This window comes from Anomaloglossus baeobatrachus, chromosome 3 (genome assembly GCF_048569485.1).
Source record: "Anomaloglossus baeobatrachus isolate aAnoBae1 chromosome 3, aAnoBae1.hap1, whole genome shotgun sequence".
NCBI lineage: Eukaryota > Metazoa > Chordata > Amphibia > Anura > Aromobatidae > Anomaloglossus > Anomaloglossus baeobatrachus.
In genome coordinates, this window is record NC_134355.1 from 313,716,948 (window position 1) to 313,737,923 (window position 20,976).

The 20,976-nt window shown below is 44.8% G+C and overlaps 1 protein-coding gene across 2 annotated transcripts in view; it reads right to left on the bottom strand.

The window, feature by feature from the left end:
- Positions 1-20,976, bottom strand: part of LOC142296415 (G-protein coupled receptor family C group 6 member A-like) — a 234,915-nt gene that overhangs the window by 180,984 nt on the left and 32,955 nt on the right. Inside the window, exon 2 of one of the 2 annotated variants that reach the window (XM_075340024.1) lies at positions 18,060-18,357. In XM_075340024.1, coding sequence (XP_075196139.1) covers positions 18,060-18,357 — 298 coding nt within the window. The remainder of the gene's footprint in view (positions 1-18,059; positions 18,358-20,976) is intronic. The other variant, XM_075340025.1, reaches the window with a different exon arrangement.

Consider the following 20,976-nt stretch of genomic DNA (forward strand, 5'->3'; position numbering starts at 1 on the left):
GCATGACAATTCTGGTCATCTACATGATGGAGCACACTGTAGGCATTACTCGGATTCAGGTGTTGGGACAAGAGATAGGGGAGGAAGTACAGGAGGAGTCATATGCGGAAGAAATAACAAGATCTACAAGGTCCAGACTGTCAGCGGCACCTAGGCGTCAGTCATGGTACGGTGGGGGAGAGTGTTTATCAAGGGCGCATAGTATCAGCAAAACTGTTGAGGAAGGTGCAGGAGCCCAGGAAGAAATGGAGGACGAATTGGCGATGGGCATGGAAGACTCAGCAGATGAGTGAGAGCTTGCTCATATTTCGGTTGTGCGAGGTTGGGGGGAGAGGGCAGAGGAAAGAGGCACGATTCTCACCTCTCCGCCACCAACACACCAAGGACTTGGTCCTCCTGGATGCACAAGACACATGAGCGCCTTCTTGCTGCACTACCTACAACATGACCCTCGGATTGTACGAATTCCAAGTAATGCTGACTACTGGGTTGCCACACTGTTAGATCCCCGGTACAACACAAAATTTTGCGAAATAATTCCTGCCATAGAAAGCGACACACGTATGCAGGAGTATCAGCAGAAGGTGGTACGCAATCTTAGATCTGCTTTTCCACTAAACACCAGTGGTGCAGAGTGAATTTCAACGCTTTGTCATGGATAGGAGGAAATGGTCTTTTACTTGTCCACATCTGAGGGACCGAGGGCTGGCTGCTGTGCTGAGATGGCATTGAGTACGGTGTCCCTGCAGAGTTGCACTTTTGGTCATATACAAAATGAGTTGAAAAAGGACAGATGCTGGTGGAAAGGGGAACAGGTGTGTTGGAAAGGCGAAAACGTTGGTGCCCGTGGGTTTGGTGGCTAAGTAACAGTAACATTTGCTGAAGAAACAACATCTGTTATGGTGGGACTGGCAGATTTGGATAAGGTGGTATATACTATGTTACCGCTATATAAAAAAATTAAGAAGAAAAGAAAGAGATAGGTATATATCCCAATCGCCATTCGGTGTCCACCGTGCTCCCAGATTGAAAAGGAGAGGTTGGAAACTGGAAGGTTAGGTGGAGGATACAGGTTGACTCTGAAACAAATAGTAGCCTGAACCGAGTTAGACGCCACTCGGATCTGGAGACTGGGAGCTCTGTTAGCGTCACAGGGTCCACACGCCCACCCAGCCCAGGAACTCCCTGTTAACAACACAGGGGCCATTGGGTACGCTGTCCGTGTGCGTAGGGGACACACCTGTGGACAGCAGGTGCATCAGCAGCAGCAGGCCTGTTAATGCCACTGGGCTGCACTAGCAGGACTGGTAGGACAGGAGCTGGTCTTAAACATTCTGCGTTACCAACTGTGGTGGCGGCCTGCATCGACGCCCTATCCCTGCCTACCTCTGGCCTTAAGTCACAATGGGTTCAACAAATGGAGGTGTGCTCTTTCGGAGCATAATAGAAGACTGGGCACCTTCTTGTTGGCTCCAGCCCCTTTTATAACCTGGGTCCGCCCCAAACCAGGGTGGACCACAATGCACCTCCTGGAGAGAAAAGCAGAGTGACACGTCATGAGTGGCATAACTAGCATCCTATTCGGAACCGACACTTTAATGATGACCTAATGGCTGCCACGACCTAAACACCTCACCACTCATCATCTGACCAACAATAATGAGGTGACAAGTCATAGGGGTGGGCCTCTGCAAGCCAGTTGGGAGTGGCCTGGCCACATCGTCAGGATACCTGATGCCCTGTGGTCTATATGGGCCCCCAACATCAGGGGCAGGTCCAAAGAGTTCATTACCAGACCTAGCCTCTGATGCAGTAAGTGCCTGAGCATGCTCAGTAGCATGAAATACAGTTTCAGAAAAAAAGACTATCCGCTTCAGTATGCTGTCTAGGCACAACACAGGACTTAGACCCGGCACGGAGTACAAGTACCTGTGCAAAGAGGCTTTTCACAGTAAGTGTGAAGCCCCACAGGTGCATTACCTTCAGGGACTCCACGTGGAAGAACAGTCTGGTCACAGGTAGGTTGCTTCTTTATATGTATATTCGTGACGCCACTCTCGGTATTTAAAACAAGAATAGGGACACTTAGATCTATCATGGTTGGTAGATATCACTAGACCCCATAATAAGCATAGAGAGAAACGAGAGAAAAAAGAGGGGTTTCTACTAGTGAGACCAATAAATGGTCAAAAATAATGCACAATCAATCAACCTCTTGAAATACAAAGGGAATTTTTATTGACAACAATTTTTTACAAGAGGAGAAAGTTAATTTTATTATCAATTACATAAATAAGGTGAACCAGGTAAAGACGGGAAAATACCGCAACCCAGACACGCCAGGTGGTACACAGATGGGAAAACAGATGTACATGCAATGGTTAAAGGAGGTATATATGGCTGAATATAGTCAAAAACAATGCAGGGCTAGAAAGCTGCCAAAGCTCATTAGAGATAATCTGACAAAAGGAGTAAGTATTGTCAAAATATGACAAATATACAGGGGTGTCCGCAGATAAGAATATGTACAATCTTAGTCAATAAAATATATGCAAAACAACCCCCAAGCATAAATAGCCAAATACCCGTTAGCAATCCAAAGAGCTAATGAGAGATAAAGCCAAAGTCAGCTAAAGATATTAACAAGTGCAAGACATTAAAGAGTTAACCCTGAAGAGCAAATGCAGTAAGCCGACTTAATAGATGAACAAGTCAATGATTGACACAATACTCCTGTTTTGACAACCAGCTGAGTGAAAACGTTACCACTCAGCATAGTACTAATGCCATTATATACATGTGTCAGACCGTATAAAAATAACCATGCATAAAGAGCATGAATGTTAATAGACACCAGGCATAAGAGACTTACCCATCTGTGTTATCAACCCGGCGTGGCGTGCTACGACGCCCACGTTTCGTGACCTTCCTCGGGGAGCTGCGTTACAGCTGTGCAGTGTGAGGGGGTTTAAAACTGACACCACGGTGTTTGATTGGCGCATGAGGAGCGAAGACACCGGAAGCGGTGCACGTCATCGGGTCTCCCAGGAGCAACGGAGGCGTGAGTCATGTCGTCACATGACACACCCACGTCAGCCTGTACGGAGGCCGTCAGAGGAACACATTCGTGTGAGATCACTGCTCATGCGCACGACGTGGCAGCCATGCTCACTGTTGGCAAATGGTAAAGGCAAATAAAACGGGACATACTGTGGGAAGCAAGGAGGTATACAGACTGCGCCATTCCAATAACATAAATATACATATACACACAAGAATGTATATACATATATACATACATAAAAAGAGTCAGAACCGCATGGAGAGAATATACAATATAGAAAGATCAGTATGAACCATTAATTATTAATAATAAATCTCCCATATATGAGTACAATGAAAAAATATATGGAAAAATACTGATCCTTACAATAACCATCAGTACTAAACCCTTCAAAAATGCAGATAAGAGAGAACAGAGGTTCTTAAACATCATGTATATCCAAGGTATCTCCAGGGGTCGTATCATCAGTTGTTGATGTATGTTAAGGTGCGTAGCACACAGTATGTCCCGTTTTATTTGCCCTTACCATTTGCCAACAGTGAGCATGGCTGCCACGGCGTGCGCATGAGCAGTGATCTCACACGAATGTGTTCCTCTGACGGCCTCCGTACAGGCTGACGTGGGTGTGTCATGTGACGACATGACTCACGCCCCCGTTGCTCCTGGGAGACCCGATGACGTTCACCGCTTCCGGTGTCTTCGCTCCTCATGCGCAAATCAAACACCGTGGTGTCAGTTTTAAACCCCCTCACACTGCACAGCTGTAGCGCAGCTCCCCGAGGAAGGTCACGAAACGTGCGCGTCGGAGCACGCCACGCCGGGTTGATTACACAGATGGGTAAGTCTCTTATGCCTGGTGTCTATTAACATTCATGCTCTTTATGCATGGTTATTTTTATACGGTCTGACACATGTATATAATGGCATTAGTACTATGCTGAGTGGTAACGTTTTCACTCAGCTGGTTGTCAAAACAGGAGTATTGTGTCAATCATTGACTTGTTCATCTATTAAGTCGGCTTACTGCATTTGCTCTTCAGGGTTAACTCTTTAATGTCTTGCACTTGTTAATATCTTTAGCTGACTTTGGCTTTATCTCTCATTAGCTCTTTGGATTGATAACGGGTATTTGGCTATTTATGCTTGGGGGTTGTTTTGCATATATTTTATTGACTAAGATTGTACATATTCTTATCTGCGGACACCCCTGTATATTTGTCATATTTTGACAATACTTACTCCTTTTGTCAGATTATCTCTAATGAGCTTTTGGCAGCTTTCTAGCCCTGAATTGTTTTTGACTATATTCAGCCATATATACCTCCTTTAACCATTGCATGTACATCTGTTTTCCCATCTGTGTACCACCTGGCGTGTCTGGGTTGCGGTATTTTCCCATCTTTACCTGGTTCACTTTATTTATGTAATTGATAATAAAATGTACTTTCTCCTCTTGTAAAAAATTGTTGTCAATAAAAATTCCCTTTGTATTTCAAGAGGTTGATTGATTGTGCATTATTTTTGACCATTTATTGGTCTCACTAGTAGAAACCCCTCTTTTTTCTCTCGTTTCTCTCTATGCTTATTATGGGGTCTAGTGATATCTACCAACCATGATAGATCTAAGTGTCCCTATTCTTGTTTTATGTACCTTGTTTTCTGTGTTTTTCACAGCAGCTTCTAAGGGACCGATGGATCTTAGAGCACGCGAACAGGCGTGGCTCGTAAAAATGGACCAGGTTTTCAAGGAAAATCCTGAACCTGTTTTTAAACCTGACACTGAGGCGGTTGAACAGCTCATTAATAGATTAAAACAACTGCTCAACCAGAAGACAAAGTTATGGTGGAATAAGACCTTTATGCAGCGGTATTTGGAGAGGGGATTGATCCCAAGAGGTCTTCGTATACAACTGTGCCCCTCTTTTGAAATTGAGGACTCAATGTTTAAGAAAAAATGGGAGGATGCGTCTAATGATTGTTCTAGAATCTATATGAATTTATTAGTTGATCATAACACTAAAACATTGGCTAGAATGGAGACTGAGCTGGATTCCATTCAGGAGAAGCTGCTTGAATTGCTCCCCTCAGATAGGTTATCTTCCCTCAATGCCGAGATGGAGAAGGAATTCTCCAAGTGGGAAAAAGAAATAATTGGTGTGAAAACTAAGAAATATCAGAGAGACACCCTTGATTATAAAAATGGACATGTATACAGATGGAGACAACATCATGGCTCTAGGAAATTTGGTGTGCACTCCCGCTCTGGCTCCTTCTCTTCGGTATCCTCGGCAGATGAATCTCTCCCCGGTGGTAATAAGAGTAATAAATTCACTGGGAGATTTAATATCTCCTCAAGAGGTGATAATCGTGGTGATAAGGGTTCTAATTTTAAACGGAAAATGACACCTCCACAATCCTCTGAGAAAAAAAGTAAAAATGAACTAGAGGTAATAAATCTTTCTGATCTATCCTTAACAAAAACCCAATTAGAAGTCCTTAAATTGGGGCTGACGTTTTCACCTGATTCTAATTGTGATTTATTCCTAGTAATGAAAGACCTCCATCTTTTCTCGAGAAAGTTAATTTTACATAAGTTACATAATAAGAAGGATTTGAATGATTATTCTTTTACACCAGCGGAATTGGAGGCGATTGAGATCTTGAAGGAGCTGGAGGCGGAGTCCACACCATTACCTAAAGGTAAATTTCCCACTAGTATACTTCCAAAATCCACCACGTTTCCTCCTTTTTCCTTGTGTCCGCAAGTTGAGATTTTTAACAAGTTAGTTATGTAAGATCTAAATAACTTACAAAAATGGAGTAATCGACACAATGTGTCGATGAAACAGAGAAAGGCCATCCAAGAATTACAGCGTATGGAGGGCATAGTAATAAAACCTGCGGACAAAGGAGGGAACGTGGTGTTGTGGCCCACATCAATGTATGAACGAGAGGCATTCAAGCAGCTAAGGGATCGGGAGGCTTACACGTCTCTCTCCGAGAATCCCACCAATAAGTTTTCATTGGAACTGGTCACTATTCTGGACCCGGCCCTGGATCGGGGTATCATTACTAAAAAAGTATTTGAGGGTCTCCACACTAAATTCCCAATAACTCCTACATTTTATCTGCTGCCCAAAATACACAAAAATCCACATTGTCCCCCGGGGCGTCCCATTGTCTCTGGCATAGGAGGGCTTTGCGATCCCATATGTCGTTTTATCGAATATTATTTACATCCTTTGGTTGAAACGCTGCCCTCCTATGTCAGAGACACCTCGGATGTCCTGAGGAGGATTGATGGATTGTGTTTAGATTCTGGTATACTTTTAGTGGCAGCAGATGTGGAGACCCTATATTCTTGTATCCATCATGAACACGGCCTGCGGGCGGTCAAATACTTTTTGCGTATGAGTAATTGGGAGATTCCCCTACAAGATCTGATTTTGGAACTCCTGGAATTCATCCTGAAGCGGAATTTCTTTTTATTCAAGGATCGGTTCTTCCTCCAGAGGCGTGGCACTGCGATGGGCGCGGCGTGCGCGCCGTCGTACGCGAACCTCTTTCTCGGTCTATGGGAGAGGGAGGTTCCCGACGACGGCGCCTGCGCCATGACCCATACGCAGTGCTGGTCGCGCTATATAGACGATGTGTTCATCATCTGGAGGGGAACCGACCTTGAATTACAATCATTTTTTTCTGTTTTAAATTCTAACGACCGCAATATCAGGCTGACTTACAGGAGTAATCCCGAGGAAATTGATTTTTTGGATATAAAAATCTCCATCTCATGTGACAGGTTGGTTCAAACCGACGTTTTCCGTAAGGACACGTCGGTGAACAGCCTGTTACATGCTTCATCAGCCCATTTACCATCAATCATCAGGGCTGTACCCATCGGTCAGTTCTTAAGAATGAAAAGGGTGTGCTCTTCAAACACCCTTTTTGAAAAACAAGCAGGGGATCTCTCCCAACGTTTCAAGGATAGGGGTTATAGTACAAGAGGCGTGAAATCAGGATATGCCAGAGCCAGTGCCACGCCCTGAAGCGATCTTCTAGCAGTAACCCCAAAAATCAATAAAAATAAACCAGCTATCAGATTCATCTCAACATATAATAATCAATGGGAGGACATCAGACGCATCCTAACCAAACATTGGTCGGTTTTAACAACTGAGCCAACCCTGAAAAAAGCCCTGTCGGAACGTCCCCTGATGACAGCAAGGAGAGGGAAGAATCTTAAAGACCTATTAGTTCATAGTCATTACATATGTAAGAGCGCTTTCCCATTTTATACTGGGAAACTGAAATGGGGATGTTTCCCGTGTGGCTCTTGCCTTGCCTGTAAAAACATCGAGAGGGCTACCTCTTTCATGTCGGCGGATGGTCTGAGGGAATTCGAGATCAGGAAATACATCTCCTGTAGCACTGATTTTGTAATATACCTGGCCAAATGTGGTTGTGGCTTATCCTATGTTGGGTTAACATCGAGACAACTACGCGTGCGTATACGCGAACACGTTAGGGATATAGCCGCTGCAGTGGATGTTGATGATCTCGATTCCCTCAGAACCATCCCCCGACATTTTAAGCGCTTTCATAATTGTGATGCCTCCTCCTTGCGCGTCAGGGGTATCGACAAACTTCATATGGGTTCCAGGGGTGGTAACTTTAAGCAGGCTCTGGCACGTATGGAATGTAGATAGATCGTGACTTTGGGAACGATGGCACCCAAAGGCTTAAATGAAAAGTTGTCATTTGCCCCCTTTCTCTGAAGAACGCCATATATACCCCATGACCTCTTTATACTTCTGGTCTGTTCGTTATTTGGTGGTATGGCCGCCTCTCTGTTATTTTAATGTGTTAGTGTTGTTGTTTTTAATTGTAAAAATTTGTTTTTCTTATCTTATTTTTTAATAGTGACATGTCCATGCTCCCTATATATGTTTCTTTGTATACATATATGGAATATGCTTCTACTGATTTACGGATTCGTTAAAATCTGGGATTTGGAATTTAATGTGAAATCAGCTACGCACCTTAACATACATCAACAACTGATGATACGACCCCTGGAGATACCTTGGATATACATGATGTTTAAGAACCTCTGTTCTCTCTTATCTGCATTTTGGAAGGGTTTAGTACTGATGGTTATTGTAACGATCAGTATTTTTCCATATATTTTTTCATTGTACTCATATATGGGAGATTTATTATTAATAATTAATGGTTCATACTGATCTTTCTATATTGCATATTCTCTCCATGCGGTTCTGACTCTTTTTATGTATGTATATATGTATATACATTCTTGTGTGTATATGTATATTAATGTTATTGGAATGGCGCAGTCTGTATACCTCCTTGCTTCCCACAGTATGTCCCGTTTTATTTGCCCTTACCATTTGCCAACAGTGAGCATGGCTGCCACGGCGTGCGCATGAGCAGTGATCTCACACGAATGTGTTCCTCTGACGGCCTCCGTACAGGCTGACGTGGGTGTGTCATGTGACGACATGACTCACGCCCCCGTTGCTCCTGGGAAACCCGATGACGTGCACCGCTTCCGGTGTCTTCACTCCTCATGCGCCAATCAAACACCGTGGTGTCAGTTTTAAACCCCCTCACACTGCACAGCTGTAGCGCAGCTCCCCAAGGAAGGTCACGAAACGTGCGCGTCGGAGCACGCCACGCCGGGTTGATAACACAGATGGGTAAGTCTCTTATGCCTGGTGTCTATTAACATTCATGCTCTTATGCATGGTTATTTTTATACGGTCTGACACATGTATATAATGGCATTAGTACTATGCTGAGTGGTAACGTTTTCACTCAGCTGGTTGTCAAAACAGGAGTATTGTGTCAATCATTGACTTGTTCATCTATTAAGTCGGCTTACTGCATTTGCTCTTCAGGGTTAACTCTTTAATGTCTTGCACTTGTTAATATCTTTAGCTGACTTTGGCTTTATCTCTCATTAGCTCTTTGGATTGATAACGGGTATTTGGCTATTTATGCTTGGGGGTTATTTTGCATATATTTTATTGACTAAGATTGTACATATTCTTATCTGCGGACACCCCTGTATATTTGTCATATTTTGACAATACTTACTCCTTTTGTCAGATTATCTCTAATGAGCTTTTGGCAGCTTTCTAGCCCTGAATTGTTTTTGACTATATTCAGCCATATATACCTCCTTTAACCATTGCATGTACATCTGTTTTCCCATCTGTGTACCACCTGGCGTGTCTGGGTTGCAGTATTTTCCCGTCTTTACCTGGTTCACCTTATTTATGTAATTGATAATAAAATGTACTTTCTCCTCTTGTAAAAAATTGTTGTCAATAAAAATTCCCTTTGTATTTCAAGAGGTTGATTGATTGTGCATTATTTTTGACCATTTATTGGTCTCACTAGTAGAAACCCCTCTTTTTTCTCTCGTTTCTCGCCACTCTCGGTATTGCGGTCAGTGGGGACCGCCACTGCAGTGTAAGGTGACACCTGCGGCTGATGTTGGGTGCAATTAGTTGTAGTGGCCTCCCGAGAGTGAGGCAAGCCCCAGGGCCCTGTGTAAGTGTGTGAAACCGCAAGTCGCAGAATGACTCAGGCACAGTCCAAACGAGCATGCGCTGTAGCCCAAAATTAAGACTTAGCCTCAGGAATGACACAGTCAGGCTGAGCATACTCAGTAGGCGAAACACTGGAGTTAGGCTGCGGCTGGGGTAAATCGGCACACGCATGCGCACTAGCCGCCTCTCCACACTTAAACGTGGAGGAGAAAGCAGCCAGCTGGACAGCCCAAGGCACAGCACTAAATGGCAGCTGACGCCTGGGAGCAACTGGAACCGAGGCAGGTTGCTTGCGTTTACAGCGGCACCAATTTGTAACAACAAATAACAGCTAAAATAACAGGTGTACTTCTTCCCGTAGATAATCTGATATGATCATTTTTTCACGGACACGACCATCGTTAACAAAAGTAGATGAGGCACCAAAACAGCAGCTGCTTCAATGGATGTCAAGTGCACCATAAAGTGGGCTCTCCTCCACCTCAAGTTCAATATCACAAATACTACATTCCACAGTGGTGTAAACCCAATCGCACTTGCTTCATAACTGCTCTCAAGTTTCCACCAGCCCTGCTGAATATGGGGTAGCAGAGATTGTTGAGTCTGCAGAGCAATTCAGTCACACTATAGCCTGGGAATCAGAGGTCTGCTCAAAAGCTGCAGTGAGTACAGACAAAGAAGTTCTTATTATTAGTATTATTATTATTTATTATTATTATTATTATTAATATTTATTTATAGAGCACCATTGAATCCATGGTGCTGTACATGACAAGGGGGTTACATACAGAATACATATACAAGTAACAATAGACAGACTGGTACAGAGGGCAGAGGACCCAGCCCTTGCGGGATTACATTGTAAAGTATTTTGGGGAGGAGACAGTAGGTGGGGTGTAGGTTGGGCACAAGCTCTGCACGGTGGTGGTGTCATTTAATGGTTATAGTCATTTATGAACAGATGAGTTTTCAGGTTCCGTTTGAAGCTTGAGGGTGTAGCAGATAATCTGATGTGTTGAGGCAGTGAGTTACAGGAGACAGGGGAAATTATCTGCACAGATGGCCAGAAGGTTTGTGAGTCGGATCCAGGCCCCGATGAAGAAGGTGCTGAGCATAATGTACACCCTCATTTCCAAACCGTACATCATCCTGGTGGAGACAATGGGGAACATGATGAGGAGACTCAGATACCTGATTGTAACGTCAACTTTGCTATTCGGTCAGGGCAGGAAGAGGTTGTCACGGAGGACTCAGGACGAGGGGAATGATGAGGCTGGAGACACCACTTACTGTCAAACCAAAGTGAGCCAATCGATGACGTCAGCAGAGGAGGTGGAGGAGGATGCTACTGATGACGAGTTTACGTTGTGCCTTCCTGGACAGAGACAAAGTACTGGAAGCACGTCAACAACTGAATCCTCGGCCACAACTCTGCCTATGAGCATAAGTCATGTTGGCTATGCAGTTTGCATGGGCTGTAAGACTTGCCAAGCCTGGGAATTTTTTGGACATAGCAAAGAATCACCCAAGTCATGTAATCTGTAACAATCTCTAAGTAGAAGGCAAAAAATCTCAACTTTGAGTACTTCCACCATGAAGTGTCACATGGATATGAATTAATAGCGTGAGGATGTATTGCTCAGCTTTAGTCACTGTCAATGCAACATGCTTTTTTGACATTCATTGCATGCATTGTTGCAGACTACACACAAGGTGCTGCTGTTTTTTTTGGAGCTGCCTTTGTCTGTTTGGTCGCTATAGCAATAGCAAAACGATCTTCGGGTGTGGACTTGGAGATGCTGTCTATGAACAGAATGAAAAGATAAAGGTGTGTGTTACAGCAAGGAGCAACCGCGGAAACACTTTGTTCAATTGTGAGGGGAGTCATTTTGGAGTTTGGTGAGGAGTACCGTAACGCCAGTGAGCAGCATCGTGTGCCACAGACCAACATTCTTCTGGTGCTGTCTATACTGTTTACCATGATAGGAGCGTAAAGTCTGTATTTATGGCAAATGGACATCACAGTACCCGGGTACGGTAGGCTGTGCCCAGACAGTAATGCGTGCACGCAACACTTTGTTTTATTATCCAAACACATATCTGTTCTGGTTAGGATGACTATATAGATAATGAGACTTGCTGCCTCTGCACTGTCAAATTGTCACAAGCAGTTTAAATCATAGAGGGACAGCGACACATGTTTGCATTGACTGTTGCTTTTCAAGATTTCCATGACTGTTTTGCAGAGCTGTGTGGTTTGCATTCACACTGTTATCATCTGCCTTATCTGTGAGGCTTCAGCTAACAAGGGTATTCAGGGGGATATTCGGGGGGGGGTGATGTGTTTTGTCTATGTTTAGGTAGATAACTGGGAAGCTCTTGTGATGCGCCACTAGTAAGCCCTGTTCGCACACACACACACAGACACACACACACACACACAATTACTGCTGCTACGCAGAGGGATTAGCAAGTAGTGGGCAACTAAATACATTGTTCTATTATTTCAATTTTATGCATGGATCTTATTGTTTGTTTAGGGAAAGTTAAACAATCATTTATCGACCCAACTGCATAGAGTGCTTTTCATGTTGCGTGGTTTTGCTGCATACTGGGGAGCCCACCAAATACAAGACTTAAAATGAAGCATAAGTCACTGTGACGGGGTGTACAGCAGAGCAAGGAGAGACAACAGGCCGAGGAACGATCCAACAGGTTTATTCACAAGAACACTGGAACAGCACACGATAAGTCCACGTACAACAGATTCGGGGGCCCTTCCCGACAATCCTCGGACCGGATTACAAAGCAATCGTCCTTACAGTAGTCCAAAGAGTTCCACACAATCCCACGGGCCGCCACACAGGCCTAGCTCCGTCCGTGTCCACAGCCACACAGGCTGGAGCTCCTGCTCCCTTCAAGTTTCAGCTCACTCTGCCTGAATCTCCCAGGTAAGCAGAGTTTACACTATTTGGACTCTAGGCCCACCTCCCCCTACTCCCAGGGATGGAAGTGCCTCAAGAGGATATAACCTTGCATTTTAGGGGGTGATTACCTACAACAATAGAAATGTACACAGAAGTAGTTCAAATAAGACAATGAACCCAGCTTGAAATAGGAATCTGTACAGCATATACAGTGAGAGGGTAAATTACATCTTCACAATCCCTCCCCCTCCCAACTTGTGTACGTACTAGGGACCTCTACAGGTCACTGGTTAAGTACACACAGGCAGAGCGTTACTTACATGTGGCTTCATGCAGCCACGAATTGGCATCGTAGCTCTCCCACATCATTGCCCAGGAGAACAGCTGCAGGCAGACCACCCATCACCCCAACCACACATCGCCTGACCCCAAAACCAAAGCTCAGATCCACAGTGGCTGTGGGAATAGTCCTCCATTGTCCACCAGCCAGTTCAATGACAATCCCAGGTCCTCTATGGATTGCCTCAGGCCGAACCACTCGGGGATCAGCCAGTGTGAGGAAAGCACCCGAGTCACAAAATCCAACAAGTCTCTGTCCATCCAGCACAACCTCCTGCAAGTGCTTACCTCGATGAGCAGAAGTCGTCATAACTGCAGGTTGCACCCCGTAAACTCCTGGTGGTGCAACATGGGGGGCTGAGTCACTAGGCCAGTCCTCACATAGCGGTGCCACATCTTCCTCCATGGCGCTGGGCTGTAAATAATTAACAATCCGATTGGGCGCAGGATCAGTCCTCATTTGAACAGCTGGGCAGGAGACTTGCCGATGCTCTGGCTGTCCACATTGATAGCATCTGAGCTGGGTCTCCCTCCATCCAAGGCGTCCTCTTGGGTAAGGGGTAGGGGAACTTGGAGGCCGACTCCCACCTAAAGGTGCTGTAGGGGTTTGAGGATGATTCCTCCATGGGCTGGCTGGGCATGAGGCCTGCAAATGCCCGGAATGCCTACAAACATAACACCTGCGCTCTGTTACTTCCTCTCCCCGGCGTATTCCAGAAAGTGCAATAGAAGCAACTGAAGGCACATTAACACGGGTATCAACATGTGGTGGCTTAGAGGAACGGGGAACAATGGGGGCAGAATAACTGGGGGCATCCGGTGTTGTGGAGCTGTTAGGCGTCTCTCCATCCTCCAACAAAACCCTCCACTGAGGCTTGATAGTGAGCACCTCATCAGCTAGAGCAGCAGCTTCCTCCACTGTCGCTGGTTTTCTCTCATGCACCCATTCCCGGATCTCAGCGGGGCACTGGGCAAAGAATTGTTCTTTTAGGATGACCTGGAGGAAGGTCTGCCAAGTTAAGGCTCCCTCTCCCTCCAGCCAGCGATGGCACACTTGTTTCAGTCTTTGGGCAAACATCTTGAAAGACACTTCTCCATCACAGGCTAATGTACGGAACTTAGTCCTATAAGTATCTGGGGTCACGGCATAATGTTCCAGAATGGTCTGTTTTATCTCCCCATACTCACAATTCCACTGAGGGTCCATAGCTCTATAGGCGTCGGCAGCTCCACCCTCCAAGAGGCCCACCAGGTGTCTGACTCGCTCTCTTTCTGGGACTTCCATTAATCGGCACTGATGCTCAAAGTCCTGAAAGAAGCCCTCAATGTCACCTGCAGCTTCATTAAATGGCTTAAAGTCCTTGCGGGACACTCTGGAGAATTCCCTCATAGTTGGTGCTGTGGTTAAAGTTTGTCTGGAGCCTCTAGCTGCTTCCACAGCGAGCTGCTTATCCAGCAATGCCATCTCCTCCATCCTGCGCTCCTTCTCTTCAGCTCCACGCATGGCCTCCCTCTTATCTTCTATGGTGGCCTCATCTCCAAGCAGTGCCATCTTTTCCTTGTACCACACAACCCATTGACTTTTTTGGGTATTCACCTCCGGCTCCCGTCTTTGCTCCCCTTGCTGTGGAAATTGTTCCTCGGTGCCATCTTGCAGGCAAGCGTGTTCCAATGCCTCAATTAGTTGCTCCTTAGAGAGTCCTTTGTAGCCGACACCTAATTCACGGGCCTTTGTTTGTAGACTCGCCACAGTCCAGTTCCTGTATCCTGAGGTTCTGGTTTCAGACGTCGATTGGCTGTTGTCCTCCATTTCTTCTGCTCTGATCCCGCCGCTGCCACCAGTTTGTGACGGGGTGTACAGCAGAGCAAGGAGAGACAACAGGCCGAGGAACGATCCAACAGGTTTATTCACAAGAACACTGGAACAGCACACGATAAGTCCACGTACAACAGATTCGGGGGCCCTTCCCGACAATCCTCGGACCGGATTACAAAGCAATCGTCCTTACAGTAGTCCAAAGAGTTCCACACAATCCCACGGGCCGCCACACAGGCCTAGCTCCGTCCGTGTCCACAGCCACACAGGCTGGAGCTCCTGCTCCCTTCAAGTTTCAGCTCACTCTGCCTGAATCTCCCAGGTAAGCAGAGTTTACACTAGTTGGACTCTAGGCCCACCTCCCCCTACTCCCAGGGATGGAAGTGCCTCAAGAGGATATAACCTTGCATTTTAGGGGGTGATTACCTACAACAATAGAAATGTACACAAAAGTAGTTCAAATAAGACAATGAACCCAGCTTGAAATAGGAATCTGTACAGCATATACAGTGAGAGGGTAAATTACATCTTCACAGTCACAATGGGAATTTCACTGTGGTGCAATGCGGCCTAGCGGGGCTGTGCAACCACCGCCTGCCCCATCAAGTGCATCTGCGTGCTCTTCATCCTCTGTGACTGTGGGGACAGCAGTCACACATGCTTTTTCACACTGAACTTCCACCCTGTTACCCATAAGCGGGAGTGTGATTGGCAGGTCGTCACTTGTTTTGTAAGTGAAAACAGATGGTATTGTTGAGCTGTCAGACATCGAGAGAACCACCATTGGATGAAGGAAACATTATATCCACGCCTGCACCTTCGTCAAAGATTGGCTGGACTACCTGCAGTTAATAATTGCGTTCCACAAATGGAAAGGAGTTTAGAATACCCATGTGTTGCACCTTGCTTGGCAGCAAAGGAACACTAACTTAGTATTCCAAACAATTTTAGGATGGCAGAAAAAGAGTCAGCTCTTTGGGCAAATTAAATAGCGTGGCAAAAGTGGGCAGGTGGGTACAGTGGCCGTGTTCTGTGGGTACCAGGACAGTAAAGGAAGCCTCCCTTTCTATCCCTCCTAATGATGAAATGCAGCAAGGAATTCCATGAGTTTGCTATAAAATTTGCGTAGCAAAATGAGCAGAAGGGTGTAATGCAGAGGTGCTGGAAATTGCTTGGCACCAGTGGGGCACAAAAGGAGTACAACAGCCACTTTTTGGATGCCACTAAGTTGCAGCATTTTTTGCTATTATTATAGCTTATTAAAAATGAGCAGGAGGGTGTAATGCAGAGGTGCTGGAAATTGCTTGGCACCAGTGGGGCACAAATGGAGTCCAACAGCCACTTTTAGGATGCCACTAAGTTTCCTCAGTGTTTGCTATTATAATGGCTTAGTAAAACAGAGCAGGAGGGTGTAATGCAGAGGTGCTGGAAATTGCTTGGCACCAGTGGGGCACAAATGGAGTACAACAGACACTTTTTGGATGCCACTAAGTTGCAGCATTTTTTGCTATTATTATAGCTTATTAAAAATGAGCAGGAGGGTGTAATGCAGAGGTGCTGGAAATTGCTTGGCACCAGTGGGGCACAAATGGAGTACAACAGAAACTTTTTGGATGCCACTAAGTTTCAGCATTTTTTGCTATTATTATAGCTTATTAAAACAGAGCAGGAGGGTGTAACGCAGAGGTGCTGGAAATTGTTTGGCACCAGTGGGGCACAAATGGAGTACAACAGCCACTTTTTGGATGCCACTAAGTTGCAGTATTTTTTGCTATTATTATAGCTTATTAAAAATCAGCAGGAGGGTGTAATGCAGAGGTGCTGGAAATTGCTTGGCACCAGTGGGGCACAAATGGAGTATAACAGCCACTTTTTGGATGCCACTAAGTTGCAGCATTTTTTGCTATTATTATAGCTTATTAAAAATGAGCAGGAGGGTGTAATGCAGAGGTGCTTGAAATTGCTTGGCACCAGTGGGGCACAAATGGAGTCCAACAGCCACTTTTTGGATGCCACAAAGTTTCCTCAGTGTTTGCTTTTATAATAGCTTAGTAAAAATGAGCTTGAGGGTGCAATGCAGAGGTGCTGGAAATTGCTTGGCACCAGTGGCACAATAATGGAGTCCAACAGACACTTTTTGGATGCCACTAACTGGCAGCACTCTTTTAAATTAAAATGGCTTTGAAAAAATGTGCAGGAGGGGAGAATGCAGAGGTGGTGGAACTTGCTTGGCACAAGTGCCACAATAATGGAGGACAGCAGCCACTCTTTGGATGGCACTATCTGGCAGCACTCTGCAATTAAAATGGCTTTGCTAAAAAGGGCAGGAGGGTACAGTGGCCGGGTTGTGGGTCAGTGTAGAGGAAAGGAAGCCTCACTTTCTATCCCTCCTAATTGTGAAATGCAGCAAGGAAGTCCCTGAGCTTAGCTACACAGACGCTGTTATCTGTAGCTGTTAAAAACTGTTTCCACGGACCTTACTGTCACCGATGGCTCTGAGCCAGCTGTAATTAGCCCTTAAAAGGGCTGAAATAAAATTCTGTCCCTAATCTGTAGAACGCTGTGTGTATAGCGTACACAGCAGGACCGGCGACAGGAGCTGCGTGAGAGGTGACTGACATCCAGACGCAGAAGGCAGATAATGCAGTGCTGGAACAAAATGTCAATTTTTATAATGCAAGGACATGTGACATGCACAGCCTATGACACATGCACTTGCTTCTCAGGCAAAAAGTCCACTTATCTGTGTGTGTGTCTGGAATTGGCTGACATGCTGCCACGCCCCACTACACGCGCGCTTAGGGAAGGAAGAAAAGAAAGAAAAAAAAAATTGGCGATCGCCATTATCCCAGCAGCAGTGATCTGAACGCGCAGTCGCCGCACACTATACGCTGAAATTTCATAATAGTGTGAGTCACAGAGTGACTTACACTATTACAGTGAAAAGCCGGCTAGCAATTAGCTAGGCTTTTTGCTGATAGAACCGTTCTCGAATGTAACTCGAGCTAACGAACTTTTAGCAAAAAGCTCGAGTTCTAGTTCGATGTAGAACAACCCCCAAAATCCCTCGAACCGCGAACAGGAGAACCATGAACCACGAACTGCGCTCAACTCTACTTATCATTATTAATATTATTATTATTATTATATTTCGAGCATCATAGATTCTATGGTATCATGTGTAAATAACTGTTACTCATTTACACATAAAAATATGTCTGTAGATCAAATACTTCATTTTCACACTATTATAATACTATAGTTATATAGTCACTATAGTTATATAGTCATTGAATCATAAAAGCACTAATCAGATAAAACAAAAATGCAACCCTTACCTGGGGTATAAGGTGTAGGCTCAAGATTCTTGAAATTATTATGGAAAGTTCAGAATAATTATCTCCAATCACAGCCTTGATATAAGGTATTAATTCTGTGCGGTTACAGTCTCCAGACATATTCATAGCAATAGTGTTAGAGATCATTTTTAGTGCTACTTGAGTGGCTTTTCGTCCATCTGAACATGTATCGTAAATTTCATATCCCAATGTAATTCCTGGCAGAAGGGTGGAGTTGTTAATAGTTTCAATTGCATAGATCATAGAAAGGGCATAAACAACATTTGGTAGCTGTAACCTACATAATAAAATACAAGTAAAAAAAAAATAGAAACATTATTTTTCCCAAAATATATAGTAAATAATTGTATCATTAAACATGTTGTAGCAGGATGGGTGATGGCATATTCTTATGTTTCCACAAGCATTTCCACCAAATTTTCTTCACCAAAGGGAATAACCAACATTTTGACATATGTATTTGTGCATTTATACACCTTAATTCCTTGTGGTTCAATAAAGTTAAGTTCATGGAGATCTAGATGTTATGACTGTGATATAGATCTTAAGATGTGGTCATATTATGGGCATCTGAACTAAGGGGAAATCTTTTCTCTTAGAGGAGACTGACAAACCAATCTGGCTGTTGGTGAGCAGTCCTATAGCTGCACTGTTCTTCTACATTGCACCTATGACTCCTCACTGACAGCCAAATTGCGGAGACTGACAAACCAATCTGGCTGTCGGTGAGCAGTCTTACGCTGGTTTCACATCAGCGTTTTCCTCCCGCACTCGCAGATCCGGCACAATGACAGTACAGTACATTAAAGTTCACTGGCAAGCTCCAGGCACATGCGGTCATGTGACCAGAGCATGTGACAGCATGTGACTGGGCTTGCCGCACTGTCTGTGAACTGTATTGTACTGTACTGCCCTTATGCCGGATTCGGCAGTGCGGCAGAATACCACTGATGTGTTTGTGCCCTTATAGCTGCAATGCTCCTCTGCATTACAGCTATAAGACCCCTCACTGACAGCCAGATTAGTTTGTCAGTCTCCACAAGGAGAAAAGTTTTCCCCTTGGACCCCACTATAGCTTCTCATATAGCCAGATCAGATCTCATACTTTGCACTGACGTGGGGCAATCACCTCGAAACACCGAATCTTTAAATTGAGGTTCTGATCTGGCATAAATCCTAAGTCATATGAAAAGGCTCATTAAAGGGCCACTTTTCACTTTTAGGATTGCTACTTCCAAAAGGTGGTGCTAGAGTGTGTCTCCTTCCTCCCTGAAGGGGCATCTAAACTGTGATTCTACTTCCCTTTCATAGAAGAGTCAATGACATGCCAGCTGCCTAAGGCCCCTTTCACACGTCAGTGATTCTGGTACGTTTGTGCTTTTTTTTAAACGTACCAGAATCACTGACATACGCAGACCCATTATAATGAATGGGTCTGCTCACACGTCAGTGATTTTTCCCTGCACGTGTCTCCGTGCGGCGTACCCGCGTGTGCGTGATTGCCGCACGGAGACATGTCCATTTTTTTCTGGAATCACTGATGTTCCACGGACCATGCAGTGGTGTGGTCCGTGAAACACGTGCCAGAAAAAAACGTGCATTTAAAATAATAAACATTTTTACTCACCCGGCTACAGCCGCGCTCTCTGCAGCCCGTGCAGCCTGCTGCTTCTAAGCCGGCTGATTACTGTCGCGCATATTAATGATGCACGACACAGCCGACCCGGAAGCAGCTGCTGCAGGGGTCAGCGCCGGCCGGATGCTGCACCGCGGGAGGATTCAGCACCACGGAGAGCGGGAGCGGGCGCAGGTGAGTTGATTTCTAAGTGCAATCACGGGCCACGGAGAACGGAGCCCGGATTGCACTTAGACAACCCACGTGTGCCGTGATTCACGGCACACGCAGGGACATGTGCGTGTTTTACACGCCAGTGAAAAACGTCTGTGTTTTTCACTGACGTGTGAAACGGGCCTTAAGCTCATGTCTTTATTTTACCTGCCTTATTAGCATTAGGAGATAGCTTTAAATTTTCTTTGTCATCAACCCTGCAATTTTTTACATATAACATGAATTAAAAATACAATTTATCCCAAACCCAAATTTATAAGAAAAGGGATCATCTTAAATGACTATTATTGCAAAATTTTAAACCTGTATACACTTTGCACAAATGTTTTTTTTAATGGATCATTTGCAACCTAAATGTAAAGTTAGGCAACTTGTCAAAAAAAGTTTTCATTAAATTGTTTGCTGCTGCAGAATGACAGTAAGTCCATTATCCAGATGAATATTTTAAATGCTGCAAATCCATCAAACATCTGATCCCAGTTCGGACAATGCAGTTTCCTCTTCTCTTCTCTCAGTGTTACAGATAGCAGCAGAGAGAGGGTTGTACACAAGTTTTCACATCATTGAAAGAAGATAAAGTAGTAGAGAAAATAGTCTCTAAAAATGCAAGGCACATGAATAGAAAATAACTGCAGGATAGAAGCTGTGCTGATATATTAGAAAATGGAAACCTCAGCAGCTTAAATATTTACATTGAGCCAAAATTACTGGGTAAAGGCCGCTTTACATGCTGCAGTAATGTGTTACACATATGGCAATATGCCACATGTGACTGTACAGTACTGTTTGCCTGCACCGCAGGGCTTGGGAGGAAAGGAGCGCCATTTAATTTTTGGAGCACAGATTTTCCTAGAATAGATAGCGGACTCCATTTGCAAAGCCCCTAAGTGCCAGAATAACAGAAATCCCCTCAAGTGATGCCATTTTGAAAATGACGCCCTTCTGGGAATTCATCTACTGGCATAGTGATGATTTAAGGCCGCTTTACACGCTCTGATATAGTTACCGATATCGCTAGTGTGCGTACCCGGCCCCATCGTTTGTGTG